Source organism: Polyergus mexicanus, unplaced genomic scaffold (assembly GCF_030449975.1).
Source record: "Polyergus mexicanus isolate NDT 795.1 unplaced genomic scaffold, iyPolMexi1.0 SCAF_49, whole genome shotgun sequence".
In the NCBI taxonomy this organism is placed as follows: Eukaryota; Metazoa; Arthropoda; class Insecta; order Hymenoptera; family Formicidae; genus Polyergus; species Polyergus mexicanus.
In genome coordinates this window covers 6336-28565 of record NW_027223369.1, presented here as the reverse complement: position 1 = coordinate 28565, position 22230 = coordinate 6336, and the positions used below count along the sequence as shown (strand labels likewise).

The window sequence follows — 22230 nt, the reverse complement described above, 5'->3', positions numbered from 1 at the left end:
ACATCTTATTTTATTAACTAGAGTCTGATTTAGTCTCTCGTTCAAGCCGTTTGAGAATGGTGCATTAACTGCTGTAAATATCAGTTTAACGTTCTTTTTTTTTAGAATTTCTTTAAATTCCGTTGAATTTATTCCCGGATATTGATCCGTTAGGATCATCCCAATTTTATCTGTTTCTAACACGTTTTTGACTAATTTGATAAAATCTGTGGCGTTCTGTGTCTTTGAGGTTAAAATAAATGCGTATCTCGTGTAGTGATCGACCAATAAGTGGAGGAATTTTTTCGTTGATCTTCGTCCTCCAAATCCTCCAATGGTGTCTATAGACATTATTTCATACGGTTCAGTTGCTGGTCCCAAGTGAGACATGAATCCAAATTTGCTTTGGCCTCTTGTTTTATTTTTTTTACATATGTCACAATTCTTACATATTTTTTTCACATTTTCTGTCAGATTCTTTGATGTATAGTAGGGACATATTCTGTTCATGGTTTGTCTAATGCCTGTATGGCACCATTCTCTGTGTATGTCTTTTATCAATTTGATGCTCAATTCTTCTGACAAGATTATTTTCTCCTTATTTTTTACTTTTTTATAAAATATTCCATTCTTTTTTATTAATTTTGATTTCATTTTTCGTATTATTTCATTCTTTTCTTGGTCCGTTCTTATTTCATCTATTTGTGTCGTGTTTACTATTGTTAGAGCCTCTTCAGTGTTTTCGACCGGTTCTAGTACCGGATTTCGACTTAAGCAGTCCGCTTCAGCGTTATCTTTACCCGGTACGTATTTTATTTGGAAATTATATTGTGACAGGTAATACGTTAATTCACCTAATTCTTCGTCCGTTCTCGCTTTTATGTTCAGGTTTTCAAGCGGTTTGTGATCCGAGTACACCTCAAACCTTCTTCCAATCAACCAATGTTGCCAGTATTTTACTGCTTCTTTGATTGCCAGGCACTCCAGATATATTGCTTTTTTTCTTTTTTGGGCCTCATTCAACTTCTTCGAGAAATATGCTACTGGTTTTTCTCGTCCATCTATTTGTACTTGTTTTAGTACTGCTCCAGTTCCTTCTAGCGATGCATCTGTGTAAATTTTTATTGGCAAATCCTTATCGAATATTTCTAAAACTGGTTGAGAACATAGTAATTTCTTCATTTCTGTAAAAGACTTCTCGCATTCTTCTGACCATATAAATTTTATATCTTTTTTTAATAATCTATGTAATGGGTTTAACATTATTGAACTATTTGGTATGTATTCATGGTAAAAATTGATCTTTCCCAAAAATTGTCTGATATTTTTTTTTGTTTTCGGAGTTGGAAAATTCTGGATTGAAATTAGATTATCTTTTATTGGTCTTACTGTGTTGTTTTCTATGATGTGACCCAGGTATTTTATTGAATTTGCAGCGAATGAACATTTTTTGAATTTCAGTCTAAATCCTTCTCTTATAATTGCTTCTAATACCTGCTCTATATGTCTGATGTGTTCCTCAAAATTTGTTGAATAAATTAATATATCGTCGATATAATTTATTGTAAATTCTGTTAATTTGTGTTTCCTTAATATGCTGCTCAGGATCCTTTGGAATATTGCTGGTGACGTTTTTAGACCAAATGGTAAACACGTCCATTGATAGTGTCCTTCTTGTGTTACAAAACCAGTCTTTTTTTTGTCCTCGATTCGGAGTGGGATTGACCAAAAGGCGGAGTTTATATCTAGTGTTGTAAAATATTTACAGTTTCTAGTTTTAATTATTAGGTCGTCTATAAGTGGAAATGGTTGAGCTTGTGGTACTATATTCTTGTTTAGATCTCTGAAATCAATGCACAGACGATTTTTCTTTCCTTCATCTCTTTTATATGCAAGTGTCACTGGTGCCGCAAATGGATTGTAGGATTCTTCAATTAGATTTTTTTCTAATAGCTTTGCCACTTGTGTTTCTATTTCCTTTTTATCTTCTATTGAACACCTGTATGGTCTTTTACTATGGTATTTGTCTACTATTAATTCAATTCTTGCCTCATAATCCTTTACCGTGCCAATATCGTATTTGTCTTTCGCAAATACAGTTTTATATTTTTCTATTAATTTTTCTATCTTAATTTTCTTTATATTATTTAAATGTTCAAATTTTATCTGAAATTCCTTTTTCTCTATGTGTTCATTAAAATTTACTGAACACTGTTTAGTTTCATTATCTTTATTATCTATCTTAATCTTTTTTTTATATCTATCATTTTTTTGTGATATTTGTAAATTCTCATCTTGAATTAATTTGAATTTTTTTATCATATCTAATCCTATGATGAAATCTTCAAAATCATCCCTCTCTATAATGAATACATCAATGTATTCTTCTATGTCGAAGATTTTTATCTTTATAGTTACTAAACCTTCTGTATGTGTCACACCATTGACTGTTTTTAAAAATATTTTATTTACATCTGTCTTTTTCTTTATTTTAATTAATTTTGGATTTATTAAGGAAACTTGGGAACCTGGGTCGTATGTTCCGTTTACCTCTAACTTATCTTCTAATAATATTTTTATTTTAATCAATGGTGTGATTTCTCGTTTTTTTCTTCTGTGTTTAGATTTACTTCTATGACTGAGTTGCTTCCTATTACTCTACCTTCATTTCTTTCTTTCTTTTTAAACCAACATGAGTCTTCAGGATGATATCTGGTGCCTTTATTTAAGCTTTCACAATTCTTACACGGCTGTTTTCCTTCAAGTCTCTTCTTGTTGTCATATCTGTCTTCTTTCTTTTTTGCAAAACTATTTTTATTCACTAAATTTTCACATTTTCTGATTTCATGTAGTAATTCGGTCGAATTCTTACAATTTTCTTTATCTATCTTATTTCTAACAAACTCAGGTAATCCTGCTGCTATAAGCAATACTAGGGTTTTTTGACTGATGTCATTGTCCATATCTAGTAGTAGTTTCTCTTTCCTCATAGCATATTCAATCAATGAACCTTCTTTATATCTATAATATATAGCGTATATTCCTGTACTCCATCCTTTGTCTGCAAATGATTCTAGAAATCTTTTTTTCCATTCAGACCATCCAGCTTCCATTGTCAATATTGTGAGGGTCGCTGAGTGCCAATCTGAACATGATTTGTCCAGGAATAGCCTTAATATTTCAATTTTTGTATTATCTTCATTGATTTCAAACCTTTTACATTCTTTCTCAAATGTCTCCAGCCACTGTTTTGCATTTGAATGTTTAGATGTAAATTTTTCAATCATAAATTTTTCTGCTATGTGTTTTAAATTAAGTTGACTTTCTTTCTTCTGGGTGGGTTCTACTATATCTATTTTTATTATTTGTTCTAAATATAAGTCATTAAACATTATATTACCCTCTTTATCAAAGTATGTCTGCTCCATTTCTTTTGTCAGTGTGATCCAGACTGTTCTGTCTTGACCTCTTTGAGTAAAACTTTTTTTTACTCTTTTATAGACATCTGTCTTCATCAGTTCTTCATGCTCACTTACAAATCTCATTTCTTGTGGCAACACATATTCCTTGTTATCCTCTGTTCTAATTGAGGTTATGGCAACAATACTTGTCTTCTTGTCCCTCGGCGATGCCACATATTGAAATGCGAACTGCAATCTTCTCGACATTATAAACAAAAATTGTCGTTTTATAAGACAATTAATTGTGCAGGGTAAAACTTTAAACCAAAATGTGGTTCTCTGTAAACAAAGTGGAGAAATTTTATTCATTACTTAACAACAGTTATTTACATTATTTACAATCATCGCAATCTTACCTGTAAACAAAGAAACGACAATTAAGGTTTACAATTACCGCTTCTTTATTCACTCTACTTAATTGGTTTAATCTCTCTGTAATTTACACGTGTGCTCCACCACGAAAAATGACTGTTTCTAACTGTGTTTCGGTCTCTATCTTCAATTATCCTGGTGATTGTACATGTCACTCCATCCAACGGTAATTAATCAGAAGGCGCGCGGGGCATGAGAAGCGCGGCAAATTCGAATTGAAGAAAGTATACTTTCTTTACATATATATATATACATATGATTATGCTATTATACATATTCAAGATCTAAAAGAAAGAGAATCCAGAAAATAAGAAGAAAAATTTATTACTAGCTTACAACGTCCAAAATAATTATTTCACAATTATGTTTGAAATTAAAAGCAGACAATTCTAGCAAAAATAGAATTCTATAAAACTAATGATGACTGCGACTTATACTAGAGAGAAAAATATGATATTTTACAATATCGGTGAAGAAGAGATACATAAATATATTCTAAAAATATATTCTACATGCAATTCTTACTATTTCTTAATAGATTAAATTGTTTTTTAAAACTGGATGTATTACATGAATAATCCTGCACACATAAGAGCATATACGAATTATTTTATATAAAACCATATATGCTAATGATTTATTTATAATAAATAAATAATCAGTGCATATGCTCTTATGCAAAATAACTCGTGTATGTTCTTATGTGTGCAGGATTAGATACATAATCAAAATTCAAAATTATTAATCTAACTTAAATATTACAACAAATTTGCTAATATAAAGAAATGTCTATTAAGAATGTCTATTAAGAATGGCCCAGTAAGAGCCCAGCGCAGTATTAGGGACGCATATAAATTTATTGTAAAAATAACTCAATGTAACATAAATAAGCGTAGAACGGACGTTTCGGTTAATCTTTTAGCTATCATCAGCGCATGGATTAAAATTAAAATTAACCGGAAGATAAATCGTTAAAAAATCCAATTAATATTCATTAACTTTCGAATATGTAAGTAATGGAGAAATTGGCCATCTTATCTGTTACGTCCTGGCGATTCCACGATTCCTTCCTTCCGCAAAGTGTCGGTAATGATCGTCGATTGGTGAGACAAACGATCGCTCAGTAAACAGACCAACGTAAAATTTCGGTGATGAAACCATGAAGGTTTCCTCAAGATAATATAAAATTTTCTAACGAGATACCTAACAAACACAGCTGCATCAATAACAATATAAAAGTTTCTAACGAAATACCCAACAAACACAGCTGCATCTATAATAATAAACATTTTCCAACAAATATTCAATAAACACAGCTGCATCAATAGCAATATAAATTATCATAGGAAAATAGGACCTTTTCTTAATCTGAACACGTGCAAGGAATCTTCGAACGAATATCAAACTCATCAATGGACGATCACCACGGGTAAAACGTGAAAAGTAGGAGAAACACCCGCTTAACGAAGATACTGGCACATTTTTAATTTGCTAAGATCGAAAAATCCCCACTTTTGCGCAAATTCAGTTCGTCAAAGTTTTGGAAGATTCCCACTCTTAGAATTAGAATACGCCTCAAAAAGAAGATTATAAAAAGAGAACTCGCAAACACATCACGCACTATTTCTCCGGTCTTCAACTTCACGCAGTCTTACTCTGTGCTTTTGCACCGTAATTCACGAGTTAGGCACTTGTGCCACCAGTGTCCTTACTTGGCATTATCTCTAGGCCAACCACGAATCGAACATCAGGCTGCCGATATAAGACACAGAGCGAAACACAGTACAAATTGGCCACCCCTCTACCTCTGAATTACTACTTAAAAAAATAAATTTAATTGAATAATAGTTCTTTTCCTTCTTTTTGTCTTGTTTCTTATTTAACTCAAAACTTTCCTAAGAATGTCTCATTCCTTTAAATCATCAACCCGTTCGGGCGATAAGTCTTAGGAAGTTTTAACTCCTGATCTTAATCTAACACGTATGCGAGCGACCAATTTTATACTTCTGATCGTTATTAACATATACAACTTATTTACTTATACTTATTGAATTTGATTTTATTTTTTTTATCCTTTAATCAAATACATTTTTATATTGTATTAACCAGTCGGAGCACCTAAATGTTAACGATAGAATCTTTCCCTTGCATTCTGACTGATGCCCTCCGTATTAATGTAACACCTGCAAATTAAAACACACACACACATACACACATGCATTCACCGAGAAATTAGAATCAACAATATTTTATTTTTTATTTTTATATAATCATGTACATCCATTATTTATTTTAAAATATGAATAAATTCATACTTTGTTTATTTAAATAAAAGAATTACTCGTTATTAAAACCTCCATTAATTCCTAGTCGAAATATCGCACTTGATCCCATCCCGCGTAAAAGAGATTAAATTCTCTTACCGAAAAGGGACTACCGAACAAACGTCTGAATAACCAGCGTAATAGCGACTCAGTCGTTTATCTGTTTTTCAGATTTGTCAGTTTCGACCCGATTCCAAACGCCACGAGATGTTTAACTTCGGGATAATATAGGATAGTTGTTACGCCCTTTCGTCGACTCATCCTTCCCCGAATCTGGACGTAACATATCAATAGCAGTGATGCGTTTGAATATATCATGACGATTGAGAGATCTTGGTTGTACGGTTTTTAACATTTTGCGGTTAATCGACTAACAAGAGGACCTTGCAAACTCGAAAATTCTGATTTTGATGAAACTTTACAGACATGTAGGGGAGTCAATAGATAAATTTAGAAATTTTTAGTTGCTGCCCGAAAACTGTTCTAAGGGGTGAAAGCACCCTCATATGTAGAGCGGCTTTTTGTTATTCTCGGTATATCTCAAAAACTATGAGATATCATAAAGTGTTTTATACAAAAGTTTAAAAAAAAAGTTTGGTAAAAACAATTCTATTTAACTGCATTAACAAACATTTGAAAAAATAATTTTTTGAAAAGAATTCTGACAAAATTTTCGTTTTAATTATTTTTTCAAATTTTTATTAATGTGGTTAAATAGAATTGTTTTTAAATAAAATTGTTTTAAAATTGTTGTTAGTATAAAACTTTCGTGTAAAACATTTTTTGATATCTCAAATAGTTTTTGAGATATATCGAGAAAAGCAAAAAACCGCTGTATGTATAAGAGTTACTTTTACCCCATAGAATCATTTTTTGGCAACAACTAAAAATTATTAAATTCATCTATTGATCCCCTACATGTCTGTAAAGTTTTATCAAAAACAGAATTTTCGGGTTCGCGTGATTCCTTTGTAAAAATTTGCGATGCGGTCTATATTTCGGTTAATTTTAATTTTAATCCGTGCGCTGGTGATGTTTAAAAAATTAGCCGAAATGTCCGCTCTACATTTATTTATGTTACATTGAGTTGTTTTTACAATAAACTTTTATATGCACCCCTTACTGCGCTGCGCTCTTATTGCTATTATGTCCCATTTTTAATAGATTTTTATATTAAGAGCCTTATTCTTATATTTAATATAGAAATGTGATTATACACTATTCTTCTGAATAACATTTCTGGATAATTCAATCAGTAATCACTTTACATTACTTTTATATCCAAATAGTATTTATTTAAAAAATTATTGATAGAAAAATTATTAGAGCGTATGCACATTTACAGATGCAAGATAACATATCATATGTGCAGTTTTACAAAATAACATGGTTCATTAAGAAACAGCAGCAACTATATAAAGGTTCTCTTTGGAATATATTCACATCTTACTAACCAATAGTATAGGATAGCATGTCTTGGTCTCTAATACAAATTGCAGTTATCGTTAGTCAGTTTTATAGAATTCTAATTTTGCTAGAATTGTCTGTTTTCATTTCAAAATTCATAATTATGATGTAGTAAGCTAGTAAAAATTTTTCTTTCTATTTTCTTAAACCTACTTGTGTATATCCATTATTTGAAAATTGATTTTTCCGGTTCAAACAGATCATTCTAAGAATATAATATAGTACACCAATATATTTTATCTAGAATGTGTTAAAATTATATACATCGTATGAGTTCGTATAACGTATTTTTTTCAAAAACTAAATTATACGTGCTTATACGATTTTATGGGATACATATTAAATGGCGGAGAAAATTTTTTGACGCCAATTTTAAGATCAATGTAATTTTTTTTTAAATGGTATCATATAGTTTTTTCTGTATAATTTTGTAACATATTCTGAGTAAAATGTTTTATAAAACTGAAAAATCTATTTTTATGTGAAAGATACACACAAATGTATTTCAATTATGCGGAAAAACCAGCAGATAAGAGCCAAGGCGCGGATACTAGTGCGCGAACTAATTATTGTTGAATTTTATTAACAAATGTGCATTAAAAATATACGCTTTGGACTGTTTTTTGGTTCATCTTCAGCTTGGATATAAATATGTAAAGATTAGATCGAAATTTTAAAATTTGACCTACACAATATTTGTTATTATATAAAGTTATATATTATATAAAGTTATTATTATAAAAAAAATCAAATTTCAAATTAGAATTAATTAGAAAGAAAGGCTCATTCAAACTCGCGTAAGGTCTGTACAAATTAGTGAACAACGTCCACGCGCCATCGCCATATGTATATTTGTCGGTGGTTTATGGTTTATAAATGTAATGATGCCCCATGTTGACCGGTCGGTACGTTCACATAAACAACGATCATAAACTGTTTTATGATCAAAGATGATCATAAACAAAAGATTTAAAAAAGCAAAAATTGCGATAGAAATACTAACGCGGCAAGTTTGGTTAATTTTTACTTCCAATTCAAACTTTCAAATCAAATTAAAATTTAAGTTTCCTAATCAATCAATATTTGAATTTTTTGGCAAGTTCTCAATTATACAAGAAATACATACAAGTCACAAAAACAAGCCATAAAACAAAATAAAACCAAAAACGGTAGGAAAAAGAAAACGAGATAACTTTAATTAATTTCTAAAGTCAATCCAAATTTTTAAATTTAAATTCAAATTTTAATTTCCAAACCCATCAATTTTTAAATTTTGCCAAGTTTTCCACTACAGTGAAGATACGTAACAAAGATCACGAAAACAAGACAAAAAAACAAAAACATTGGGAACAAGGCGAATGTGGCAAATTTAATTAATTTTAAAAATTTAATCTAAATTTTTAAAATTAAATTTAAAGTCCATATTTTTAAATCGATTAATTTTTTGACAAGTTCTTCATTATTGTCATAAATGGTGTAAATATTTTGTATTACCCTGCTGGCCATTCTTTTGCCGCTTAATGAACAGCACTCCGGAGACGAGCCTTTTACCGAGCGAAGTTTTACTGTCAAAAATTTCGACTCCATTCCAGTAAAATTCATGATTGATCTCAAATCTGTAGTTCGTAATGACTCAGAGCTGTGATTGATATGTTTCTACATATATGATTTCGACGTTCGGAAATCCTTTTCTTTAGCTGTCTACAACTTTGTCCGACATAAAATGCGTCGCAATCTTTACACAAAATTTTGTACATTAAGTTGTTGTGCTCAATCCTTAAGGATTGAGTCTTTTTGTACTTTGACAAAATCATTAAGTTTATCAAAACCGGCATATGATAATCTCGTATCAAGATCGTAGAAAAACTTATTTAGATTGCTTTGAAAAGATAATAATGTAAGATATCGTAAAGAATTGAATGCGATTCCACTGGTTGAATGTTTTCTCTGGTCACAGCTGTCGGTTGGTTTTTTGTAAATTAGAATTTTATACGTTCACAAATCGTACTAGAAATGTAAGCCAGGAGATAACTATTGTCTAGGAAAATGGCAATTATCAATTTTAAGTTTTTCTGGTGAAATCTCGGGTATGACAATAAAAAGGCTCGGTCCATCAAACCAATGATGGTTTCTCTTTTATGACATAGTGAATGGTTAGATTTATAATTCAGGTATCTCCTAAAAAAGGTGAATTTATGATACTATTCCGAATTCTATTACATTGTTATTTACAATTATTGTGACGTCTAGAAAATTGTGTTTATTGTCTACTTCTTCCTCCATAGTGAACTGTAGCCTCGAATAAAACGAGTTGAAGATAGTTAGAATCTCAGTAAACATAGAGGAAGGAATCGCCAAAACTATATTGTCCACATATCCATAATAAAAAGGCAAATTGAAACGAACATACTGTAATAAACCGCTTTCGCGAGGCGGTCGTGGATAACTCGGTCGGGATCCGGGGCTCGTGAAAGGGTATCGAGAGACGAACGATAGATGCGTTAGGTAAAATATAATTTATTGCGTTTAAATATATGTGTGTATACAGAGTGAGTGTGTGTGTGTAATTATTGTGTGTGTCGGTGTGTATGCGCTTGTATGTGAGTGAGTGATAAGCGAGCGAGTGCGTGTGCGAACGTGTGATATCTGCGTGGGATTTACAGTGTATATCGCAAGTATGTGTGTGCGATCGTGTGGATGCAGCCAAACGCCCTCGCGTACGTGTGAATGTCGGAATGGTCTAGCGGCGGTCGCGTCGGTCGCTGTGCGTCCGAATTATCTGCACGGATTCACGGATGCACGGTGCGGAATGCGATTTCGGCGGATTCGCAAATATATCGATTACTTTGCACGGATCTGGATTTCGGCAGGAGCCGCTAGCTACCGGGCGGTAATTTCGGTCGGGTCGGTGGGCGGTCCTTAAACGCGTCGGTATCGATCTGATTGCGGCGATCGATGTCGCGGCCGGTTAGATCCTCCCCCTTGAGCGGGACTTAGCGCGCCGTATTAATGGTGATTTCGATCGCGGTAATGGCGGTCGCGGAATTACTACAAGTTCGCGGATATCGCGGTATTGTTCCGTCGGGGATGATTTTCCCGTAGAATGCAGGAGTGCAACGGCCGACGGGAACACCCGTCAACGGCAGGGAACTCCCTACCGCTGGATAATTGCCGTTGCACGCAGGTGGACGGAGGCGGGTGAGGTGTCGAGAACTCTCGACGGAGGCTGAGTACGCCCAACCCCGTTTTCCTCTCTTTGCAATAGATCGGAAGGATCGCTCGTGGAGATGCCGCAAACTCTCGGCGGAGGCTGGGTACTCCCAACCCCGTTTTCTCTCTCTTTGAGCGGTTATAGGATCGTAGCGGATTTCCAGGCGTCTTACAGACTCTGGCGGTTGCGGAAGATCTGGTCGTGAGATGTAAACCGTGCCCTATTTATACCGCTTTTCCGGCGGGTGCGCGTGCGTAATATGCCTGATTGTTTTAAGGCATATTATTTAACGGCGAACCGCCGCGCGCGACTCGGGTAGTTTCGGGAACGGTCGGTACGGTTACCCGAGCGCGGCGACGGTTCCGGGTAAACACGCGTCTTTAACGGCGGTTTACAAATCGGAACGTTTTATAAATCTTTAAAAATGGGCGCTCGGCGCCTCCGCATTATGCCCGACCGGTGTTTGTCGGGCGGCGGACTTCCGGCGGATCGACGGCCGGGTAACGGTGGAGGGATGCATCGTTACAATACCTAATAGCTCTGTTTTAACTATGGCTTTTTTTCAATGTTATTATACACATATAATTATATTTGATTATGTATGGACTTTTTTCGGGATATCATAATTGCATTCAATTCATCGGTGAGAGATAACGTATATATACTCATTGTGCTCTCTTTATCATCCTGAAAACATTTTGAACTATAATACGCAAAGTTGTGATCAATTATAAATAAAATGTTTTTGCTAAGCATTGATTTCTCTGCCACAGACATCTTTATTATAATTAGAAATTTAATAAAAAAGAAGAATTTCATATTTTCCATAAAAACATATACATTTTTTCTTTCCGCTACTTTGTTGCTATTTAAAAATTTGCAAACATACTGCACAGTTTATATCTAGTAGTCTGATAATGATTTACAAAAATAGAACAGAGAAAAATAAAATAGAACATAGAAAAAAAGGATAGTAACAAATAGGATGGTAACAAAAATAAATATAAAACTTTATATTATTTAACAATAATTTTTAGATAATGATGCGGAATACATTACAGGATGTTGGAGAAAATTAATTATACAGAAATTCCTAACGAAGATGAGCATGAAAAATGTTTAAGGGAAGAGGCTGCAAAATGAGCATTTATTACATCGCCGGGAGTGTTTAAAAGAAGTCAAAAATAAATTAATGCAACATTTTGGGGACCCTAGAAAACATATTTTTTATATTACATTTATAGCATTTTTATGCCTACTTTCTTATATTTTACAATGTTGGAAATTAAAAGTTATTCAATTAAATTACACAGAATTATATGCTAAAGTTTTATAACAGAATTTTATTTTCTCCGATATAGACTTTTACCATGGTGGAAAGAATGGACATATCGTAATGGTTGGTTTTCGTGCGAGGCAGACTCCATTTGGCAAGACTTGTATAATATGTAAGTGAACAAAACTGATAATAAAATTTCTAAATTCTTAAGTTGCACTCAAAATATTGATATCATCAAGGACTATTTGAGAAGCCTTCACTTTCGCACAGTACAATTGGACACGTTGCAATCGCACACTGTGATATTAGACACATAAAGTTGCGCACCGTTCGATTGGACACATTTCAATTGCGCACGGTTCGTTTAGACACATTTTATTTGCGTACAGTTCAATTGGACACGTTGCTTTTGGACACAACACATATTTTTGTATAATTTAAAATACATACACACGCATGTATGCATGTATAATTTTGAAATTTTTTGACGTTTATTATTAATTTCATTTGGTAAATAAACGTTTGTTACTGTTCGTTTACACACAGTTCGTTTGCACACAGTTCTTTCGCGCACAGTTCTTTCGCGCACATTTCTTTTGCGCACATTTCTTTTACGCACATTTCTTTTGCGCACATTTCGATCAAGCGTATCGCATCTGAATATTCATACATTCTGACTGTTGATATATTTAAGAAAAGGCTGTTACAACTGTGATTTCTTGCTGTCAGATTTGCTGTAATCGCTTATAATTAGAATAAGAAGATGAGAAAGCTTATAATTATAAACATATTTCTACTTTTTATATGGTACGTGCTGTCCATAAATAATAATTAATAATTTTATTATACCATTTTGTATCTTTGCCTTGGACATAGTTATTATGACAGATTTCCTAACCTCTCGTAATGACACAGCGTAATAATTAATTTTTTATTTTTAAAGAGTCAAACTTGACTGTAAATTCTCCAAATCTTTTTTTCCGGTCGGTGTCATTGCACACGTAACAGACACAACGTAATGTAATCAGGAAGTAAGAAAACATATCAGTTAAATATAAAGTTAAATTAATTGTAATTTTCATCTGACATAAATTCTTATTTGAGCTTCAATTAGATACATCACAATTTCAGTAAGTATTGTGTATTCAAATACTTCGAAATAAGACAAGAATGCAGTTTAATGATATTCCTAGCAATAGTCCAAGAAGTAATAGATCTTTCTTATTTTCAGTGACGAATCATATCTATGTTATAGATAGCATATCATGGTATTTTGTGCAATATCTCCATCAATTCCGTGAAAGAATTCTGTGTATGAAATTCTAATATATTATGCTATTTATTATCATTTTTTAACGCTTATTTCAGATATAAGAGAACTGAGAGCCATGTATGCTATACATCCATAGTAATTTGCACAGCAGATTTGTCATCGAGCACTAAAAAAGAATTCATTAACAAAATACGAGATTCTTTTAAGCGAGAGTTTATTAAAATTTTCTCCGCTATTAGAATCTTGTGAAATGTTATGAAAATATCGATATCTCCTTCAGTGTTGTGAAAGAAGTCATTTACAATACAAGTTGCTGTTTCCGTAGCTTTAGGGTAATCTACTATTTAATAAACTGTACGTACGTATACTATAATATAATATAATAATATAATATACTCATGAGATTTGATAATATTTCTACTAAAGTTATTCTGTATATGAAATTCTAATATATTATGCTATTTATTAATATTTTTATATTTAGGTGATACTTTTGCTGAAATCCTATCGTAAATGCATACATTGGCTAGTAAGTACATACACTTACTAAATTTACGCTTTTACTATATTATATATATATATAGTATGATGTAGCTTTTTGTAGTTTTGTTTTGATTGCTTGTAATGGACAATAAATGTCACTGTACAAACATGCTTTGAGAATAAAAGATTAATTTCCAAAAAATATAAATAGATGATTGTTGATATTTTCATAACATTTCACAGAATTCTAACAGCGGAGAAAATTATAGTAAACTCTCGCTTAAAAGAATCTCGTGCGAAAGAAATGTGCGCGAAAGAACTGTGCGTAAAAGAACTGTGCGCAAAAGAAATGGGCGCAAAAGAACTGTGCGCGAAAGAAATGTGCGCAAAAGAAATGTGTGCAAAAGAACTGTGCGCGAAAGAACTGTGTGCAAACGAACTGTGTGTAAACGAACAGTAACAAACGTTTATTTACCAAATGAAATTAATAATAAACATCAAAAAATTTCAAAATTATACATGCATACATGCGTGTGTATGTATTTTAAATTATACAAAAATATGTGTTGTGTCCAAAAGCAACGTGTCCAATTGAACTGTACGCAAATAAAATGTGTCTAAACGAACCGTGCGCAATTGAAATGTGTCCAATCGAACGGTGCGCAACTTTATGTGTCTAATATCACAGTGTGCGATTGCAACGTGTCCAATTGTACTGTGCGAAAGTGAAGGCTTCTCAAATAGTCCTTGATGATATCAATATTTTGAGTGCAACTTAAGAATTTAGAAATTTTATTATCAGTTTTGTTCACTTACATATTATACAAGTCTTGCCAAATGGAGTCTGCCTCGCACGAAAACCAACCATTACGATATGTCCATTCTTTCCACCATGGTAAAAGTCTATATCGGAGAAAATAAAATTCTGTTATAAAACTTTAGCATATAATTCTGTGTAATTTAATTGAATAACTTTTAATTTCCAACATTGTAAAATATAAGAAAGTAGGCATAAAAATGCTATAAATGTAATATAAAAAATATGTTTTCTAGGGTCTGCAAAATGTTGCATTAATTTATTTTTGACTTCTTTTAAACACTCCCGGCGATGTAATAAATGCTCATTTTGCAGCCTCTTCCCTTAAACATTTTTCATGCTCATCTTCGTTAGGAATTTCTGTGTAATTAATTTTCTCCAACATCCTGTAATGTATTCCGCATCATTATCTAAAAATTATTGTTAAATAATATAAAGTTTTATATTTATTTTTGTTACCATCCTATTTGTTACTATCCTTTTTTTCTATGTTCTATTTTATTTTTCTCTGTTCTATTTTTGTAAATCATTATCAGACTACTAGATATAAACTGTGCAGTATGTTTGCAAATTTTTAAATAGCAACAAAGTAGCGGAAAGAAAAAATGTATATGTTTTTATGGAAAATATGAAATTCTTCTTTTTTATTAAATTTCTAATTATAATAAAGATGTCTGTGGCAGAGAAATCAATGCTTAGCAAAAACATTTTATTTATAATTGATCACAACTTTGCGTATTATAGTTCAAAATGTTTTCAGGATGATAAAGAGAGCACAATGAGTATATATACGTTATCTCTCACCGATGAATTGAATGCAATTATGATATCCCGAAAAAAGTCCATACATAATCAAATATAATTATATGTGTATAATAACATTGAAAAAAGCCATAGTTAAAACAGAGCTATTAGGTACGTTCGTTTCAATTTGCCTTTTTATTATGGATATGTGGACAATATAGTTTTGGCGATTCCTTCCTCTATGTTTACTGAGATTCTAACTATCTTCAACTCGTTTTATTCGAGGCTACAGTTCACTATGGAGGAAGAAGTAGACAATAAACACAATTTTCTAGACGTCACAATAATTGTAAATAACAATGTAATAGAATTCGGAATAGTATCATAAATTCACCTTTTTTAGGAGATACCTGAATTATAAATCTAACCATTCACTATGTCATAAAAGAGAAACCATCATTGGTTTGATGGACCGAGCCTTTTTATTGTCATACCCGAGATTTCACCAGAAAAACTTAAAATTGATAATTGCCATTTTCCTAGACAATAGTTATCTCCTGGCTTACATTTCTAGTACGATTTGTGAACGTATAAAATTCTAATTTACAAAAAACCAACCGACAGCTGTGACCAGAGAAAACATTCAACCAGTGGAATCGCATTCAATTCTTTACGATATCTTACATTATTATCTTTTCAAAGCAATCTAAATAAGTTTTTCTACGATCTTGATACGAGATTATCATATGCCGGTTTTGATAAACTTAATAGTAGTAATACTAGGCCGGTTCTAACTCAGGTCCTCCGAGGGGAATGCGGGGCGAGGGGAAACCGCGCGGGCGAGGGGGCATGACGTCACGCGGGCGGAGGGGGATTTTGGCGGCGCGGGGTCCGCGGAGAGGGGGAGGGGACCGCGGCGGAACGGTAGGCGCGGGGTCCGCGGGGAAGAGGGAACGCGAAGGTACGACGTCGCAGCGCGGTGTATTACAAAGGGCGAGTGTCGATGTCCGACAGCTCTATAATTTATTATAAACAAAATAAAACCATCGCGGTGGTCTCTTCATCTTTTTTTCCAGGAAGAGCCGCTCGCGCACTATTGCGCGTAACATTAAAATTAGATGATAAGGCGAGGCGTAACATTAAAATTAGATGATAAGGCGAGCGCCGATGTCCGGCTGCTAGAATTCGCGTCGAGACATGTTTATCGGTGTACTTACAAAAGGCGGGTGTCGATGTCTGAAATATAAGGCGAGCGCCGATTTCCGGCTGCTCGATAATTTATAAATAATAATAATATAAACAAGATAGAACCATCGCGGTGCTCTTTTCATCTTTTTTTTTTCCAGGAAGAGCTGTTTATCGCGTCGCTTGTCGGGATACGTTTCGCGATACCATAACGCGATAGATTAAAAATATATAATGAAGAACGAAGGGTGTCAAAAACTCAGTATGCGATTTGAAAGCTTACGGTCCGTATATCGACTGAAACAGGTACAGCGGGTACATGTAAATTTTTGTGATTGAGATATACGACGCGATAAGTGGCCGGTCCTGCTCCAATTGCAGACTTCCGATGTATCAGATCTTTCCGTGCAATATGTGCCTAATTTGCACACAGTAAAAAAAAAACATTGGCATAAAAAGTGTGAAAAAATAATAATAATAAAAACATGGAAAACACCGAGCAAACCGAACGCGACCTGTTGGAGCTGTCGCGTCGAGTCGCTACCTTGGGCGAGTATTTCGCGTGGGCACAGCGATGCGAGGAATTTATCAAACAGCTCGAAGAGCACAGTCGTGTCAAGCGTCCGCGACTCTCGATCGGAGTTCGACAATCTTTGGTGGCTAGAATCGCGCGAGTCGAGGGTGCGAGAACTCGATTAGAGAGACGATTTATACACAGCGGTGGTGATTACAGTGGTGACAATACCGCGGAAAGACTCGTTTGGCGAGAGATCGATACCGCGTTCGAAAACCGTATACTGACCGGTGCGGTGATTAACGCAGATTATATCGAACCGCGACAATTTCTCGAGGACGCCAAAGACATCGTGCTCGAACACGTGCAAAAAGTTATGGAAAGACATAATAACGTGAAAGTGAACACTGTGTTCAACGGTGAATTCGTGTCGGGTGATAAGAGCGCAAATAAAAGTGTAAATACCAGAAACTATGAACTCTTTCGTACGTCCGATTTACACGAGTGGTACGAGCGACGCGTCGTCGAGCCCACGCTTGCCTCGCTCGAAGAATTTCAAGAACGCGATAGCGGGTGGGCTTTGTCGCGAATTCTCGATTTAACTGTAAATATAAATAAATATAATCCAATGCGCGCGGGGTGTCATATTAAATTACCGCGAGAAATAACAATGAAGAGAGCGGTAATAAACGTGCAATCCAAAGACAATGCGTGTTTCGCGTGGGCGGTGGTCGCCGCTCTACATCCAGCTGAAAGAAACGCGGAACGGGAATCTTCGTATCCACATTATACGACAGTGTTAAATCTCCAAGACATTGAGTTTCCGATGACATTGAGTCAAATTAAAAAATTTGAACTTCACAACAACATTTCGATAAATGTATACTGCATCGAAAAAGAAAATAACATTGTCCCGATACGTTTGAGCGAACAAAAGAAGGATAAACACGTCAACTTGCTGTACATGCAAGATTCGCAAGACGTCGGACATTTTGCGTGGATCAAGAATTTATCCCGCCTCGTGAGCTCGCAATTGAACAAAAAAGAACACAAGAAATATATCTGCGATCGGTACGTATATATTTAATAAAAATGCAATATATATATATATATAAAATATACGAAAGAAAAATTAATTATTATTTTTTTTTACAGATGTTTACACTATTTTGGATCGGACGATAAGTTGCAGTCGCACATTGTAGATTGCCGAGAAATGAACGAGTGCGCTATCCGGTTACCGAGCGATAAAGACAAGTTGCTCGCGTTCAACAACTACAACAGAAAGGAGCGACTTCCCTTCGTCGTATACGCCGACTTGGAGTGCGTGCTGAGGAAGACCGACGGTGATCCGATGGCGTCTACGTACACGTTTCAGCATCATCAAGTATTTAGCGTAGCTTATTATGTACATTGTTCGTACGACGAATCGTTATCCGCGTATCATTCTCACCGTAGTACCGATTGCGTTTCGTGGTTCGTGGAAAAATTAAAAAATTTAGCGCAACGCGTAAAGATTATTTTAGCCACGAATGTCCACATGATAAATTTAACGCGAGATGAGCGGGAAAAGTTTCACAGCGCGACACACTGTCATATTTGCGAAAAACCGTTCGCGCAAGACGACACGCGCGTACGCGATCATTGCCATCTTACCGGGCGGTATCGAGGTCCCGCGCATTCAAACTGCAATTTAAATTATAAAGACTCTTTTTGCATTCCCATAGTATTTCACAATTTATCCGGTTACGATTCACATTTTATCATCGAGGAAATAGCTACCGCGTTCGAAGGCTCGATCAACGTACTACCGATAACGAAAGAAAAATATATTTCATTCACGAAACACGTTAAAGATACCGCCGAAAAATCAGATTGCCGAAGCGATATAAAGTTACGGTTCATCGATTCGTACAAATTTCTCAGTACTAGTCTCGAAAAATTGACATCGTTTCTAAATAACGATAAACTTCAAATTTTAAAATCAAAATTTCAAAATTTATCGATCGAAGAGTTCAATTTATTGACGCGAAAAGGTGTCTTTCCATACGAATACATCGACTGTGTCGATAGGTTGCACGATACGTGTTTACCACCGCGCGAATCATTTTATAGTTCCTTGACCGGTGACACCGTATCCGAGAGCGACTACGCGCACGCCGAAAACGTTTGGAAGCGGTTCTCCGTTCGAACGCTAGGCGAATACAGCGACTTGTATTTAAAAACGGATGTCTTGTTATTGGCCGACGTTTTTGAAAATTTTCGCAACAAATGTATCGAGAGTTACGGGCTCGACCCCGCGTATTATTATACTCTTCCCGGATACACGTGGGATGCGATGCTAAAACATACGAATATTACGTTCGAATTACTTACCGATATCGATATGGTTATGTTTATCGAACGGGGAATACGCGGTGGCCTGAGCCAATGTTCCGGCAGATACGCGCGAGCCAATAACAAGTACATGCCGTCTTACGACCCATCGAAACCATCGTCGTACATGATGTATTTCGATGTAAACAACTTGTACGGTTGGGCAATGTGTCAACCGTTGCCCTATGCCGATTTTCGATGGGTCGACGACATCTCTGACTTTGACGTTAGCGCGATCGCTTCGGATTCAACCACAGGTTATATTCTCGAGGTCGATCTGGAGTATCCGCAACATCTTCACGACGCGCACGTTGATCTACCGTTCTGTCCAACGCGCGATAAGCCGCCCGCCAAGCGGCAGGATAAGCTCCTCGCGACTTTATACGATAAGAAGCGTTACGTCATACACTATAGCAACCTACAGCAATGCACGCGTCACGGCCTTCGCATCGCAAAGATACATCGCGTATTGCAATTCGCTCAATCCGCATGGCTCCGCGATTACATCGAACTCAACACCCGGTTTAGAACGCGCGCGACGAACGATTTCGAGAAAAATTTATACAAGTTAATGAACAACGCGGTATTCGGAAAAACTATGGAAAACGTGCGCAATCACGTCGATGTAAAATTATTAACAAAGTGGGACGGGCGATACGGCGCGGAGGCGATGATCGCGAAACCAAATTTTCATAGCAGAAGCGTCTTTTCGGAAAATTTGGTCGCCGTTGAACTGCGCAACCTCGAGGTGAAATTCAATAAACCGATCTATGTCGGTATGTGTATACTCGATATATCGAAAGTGTGTTTATACGAATTTCACCACGAGTACATGTTACCGTTATATCGCAAAAATTGTAAAATAATGTACACCGATACAGACAGTTTGATTTATCACATCGAGTGCGAGGATGTGTACGAGAATATGAAACGCGATATCGCTAGATTCGACACGAGCGATTATCCGGCTAACAACGCGTACGGTATACCGCTCGAGAACAAGAAAGTGCCGGGTTTGATGAAGGACGAGAATAACGGTGCGATCATGACTGAATTTGTCGGGCTTAGAGCAAAAATGTACGCGTTGCGAGTAAATAGTAAAAAGGATACAAAAAAGGTTAAAGGTGTCAAGCGTAACGTCGTAGCGAGAACGATAACGTTCGACGATTACACGCGGTGTCTGCGCGATGACATTGAAATGACTCGACAACAATCCTGCATAAGATCAAAATTGCACGAAGTGTACACAATCAGCGAGACAAAAATCGCTCTAAGTCCGTACGACGACAAGCGATATATCGTACCTGATTCGACCGACACCCTACCGTGGGGACATTACCGGATACCCTTATAATGTAATGTAATGTAATGTAATGTAATGTAATGTAATGTATGTATATATGTATGTATGTATGTAATGTATGTATATATGTAATGTATGCAATGTATATATGTATGTATGTATGTATGTAATGTATGTAATGTATGCACGTATGTATGTATGATGTATGTATGTATGTATGTATGTATGTACAAGGAAAACAAAAGAAATATATATATTCCTATCTTTCTTTTTTCTTTTTTATATTTCATATTTTATATGCTGTATACATCTTACATATATTTTTTATATTTCAGATACTTTATATGTATTTCATATTCTTTATATGTTAAAAAAATAAAATACAGTTTGTACGAATTAAACCACATTGTCCTTGTGTATCCAAGAGTTGTGCGATCCATCGAATCCCAACCATTTGACGTAAACCTCGTCACCTCTCCTGCGCAGTACTTTCTCCACGAGATACACGTCCGGATAAGTCGCGCGACGCAACTCGTACTCGTAGAACGCTCCAGCGACAGATTTTTTGCGATAGTCCTCGAGTAGATAAGTTACGGGATTAGTACGTTGCACTTTAACGATCTTAAACACTTCGGTGGTCCAGTTTGGCGTGTAACCCTTCTCGAAGATCGTCTTGTACTTGCTAACGCGTACCGGGTCACCTACTTTGAACTTTGCCGGACCCGCGATCTTTATCGCGCTGTACACAGTATCCAAGAGTCTTTCGGCGATCGCGGGGGTAACGTCGGCGGGTCGCATACCGATCGTTCGATGCTTGCGCGTGTTGTAATCCGATACGAGTCGCGGCAACGCGTCGACCCACTTGTAAGTTCCGTTGAGCGTAAACATCTTCCACATATCGTTCTTTAACGTACGATTGAATCGTTCGACGACCGATGCCTTCAACACCGAATACGTGGAATAATGATTGATGTCGTGTTTCTTCACGAGACGTTGCACGTTGGCGTTGTAAAATTCCTTCCCCATATCGGTTTGCATATTTTTCGGACGCCTCTCGCTATTTCGAATTATCTCCGCGATAGCGTCAGCCGTCTCGCTTCCACCTTTATTCTTGAGCGGTACGGCCCACGCGTACTTGCTCAACACATCGATGACGGTGAGTATGTAGTGGTACCCTCTGTTGAAACGAGAGTACGGACGCATCTCGACGATGTCGGCTTGCCACAGGTCATCGTAACCCCGCACTACGACGCGTCTTCGGGGAAAATTTCTTCTCGCCGAAGCATGCAGTTCCTCGACGAGTCGTAGCTTCTCGATATTTTTACGTCCGTTGGATTTTAACGATGTCATGTTTTTAGCGGTGCGGCTAGTCGGTGCGTAATAATACGTGTAAAGAAATTACACTATAATTTATATCTCTAACTTTTAACCACTCAATAACC

General features: G+C 35.5%; 3 protein-coding genes across 3 annotated transcripts; 2 read left to right on the top strand and 1 right to left on the bottom strand.

Moving 5' to 3' along the window:
* Positions 1-1905: 1905 nt before the first annotated feature.
* On the bottom strand, positions 1906-3708 carry LOC138943873 (uncharacterized). Its single transcript, XM_070314802.1, has one exon. It carries the CDS (start codon positions 3645-3647, stop codon positions 2565-2567), a length of 1083 nt encoding a protein of 360 aa, XP_070170903.1. The 5' UTR covers positions 3648-3708; the 3' UTR covers positions 1906-2564.
* A 13372-nt stretch (positions 3709-17080) lies between these two features.
* LOC138943870 (uncharacterized) lies at positions 17081-20057 on the top strand. The gene is made up of 3 exons (XM_070314798.1): positions 17081-18180; positions 18265-20007; positions 20054-20057. Exons 1-3 carry the CDS (start codon positions 17081-17083, stop codon positions 20055-20057), a joined length of 2847 nt encoding a protein of 948 aa, XP_070170899.1.
* A 24-nt stretch (positions 20058-20081) lies between these two features.
* Positions 20082-20839, top strand: LOC138943867 (uncharacterized). The gene has a single exon (XM_070314795.1). The coding sequence runs from the start codon at positions 20084-20086 to the stop codon at positions 20837-20839; it is 756 nt and encodes a 251-aa protein (XP_070170896.1). The 5' UTR covers positions 20082-20083.
* Positions 20840-22230: the final 1391 nt, after the last annotated feature.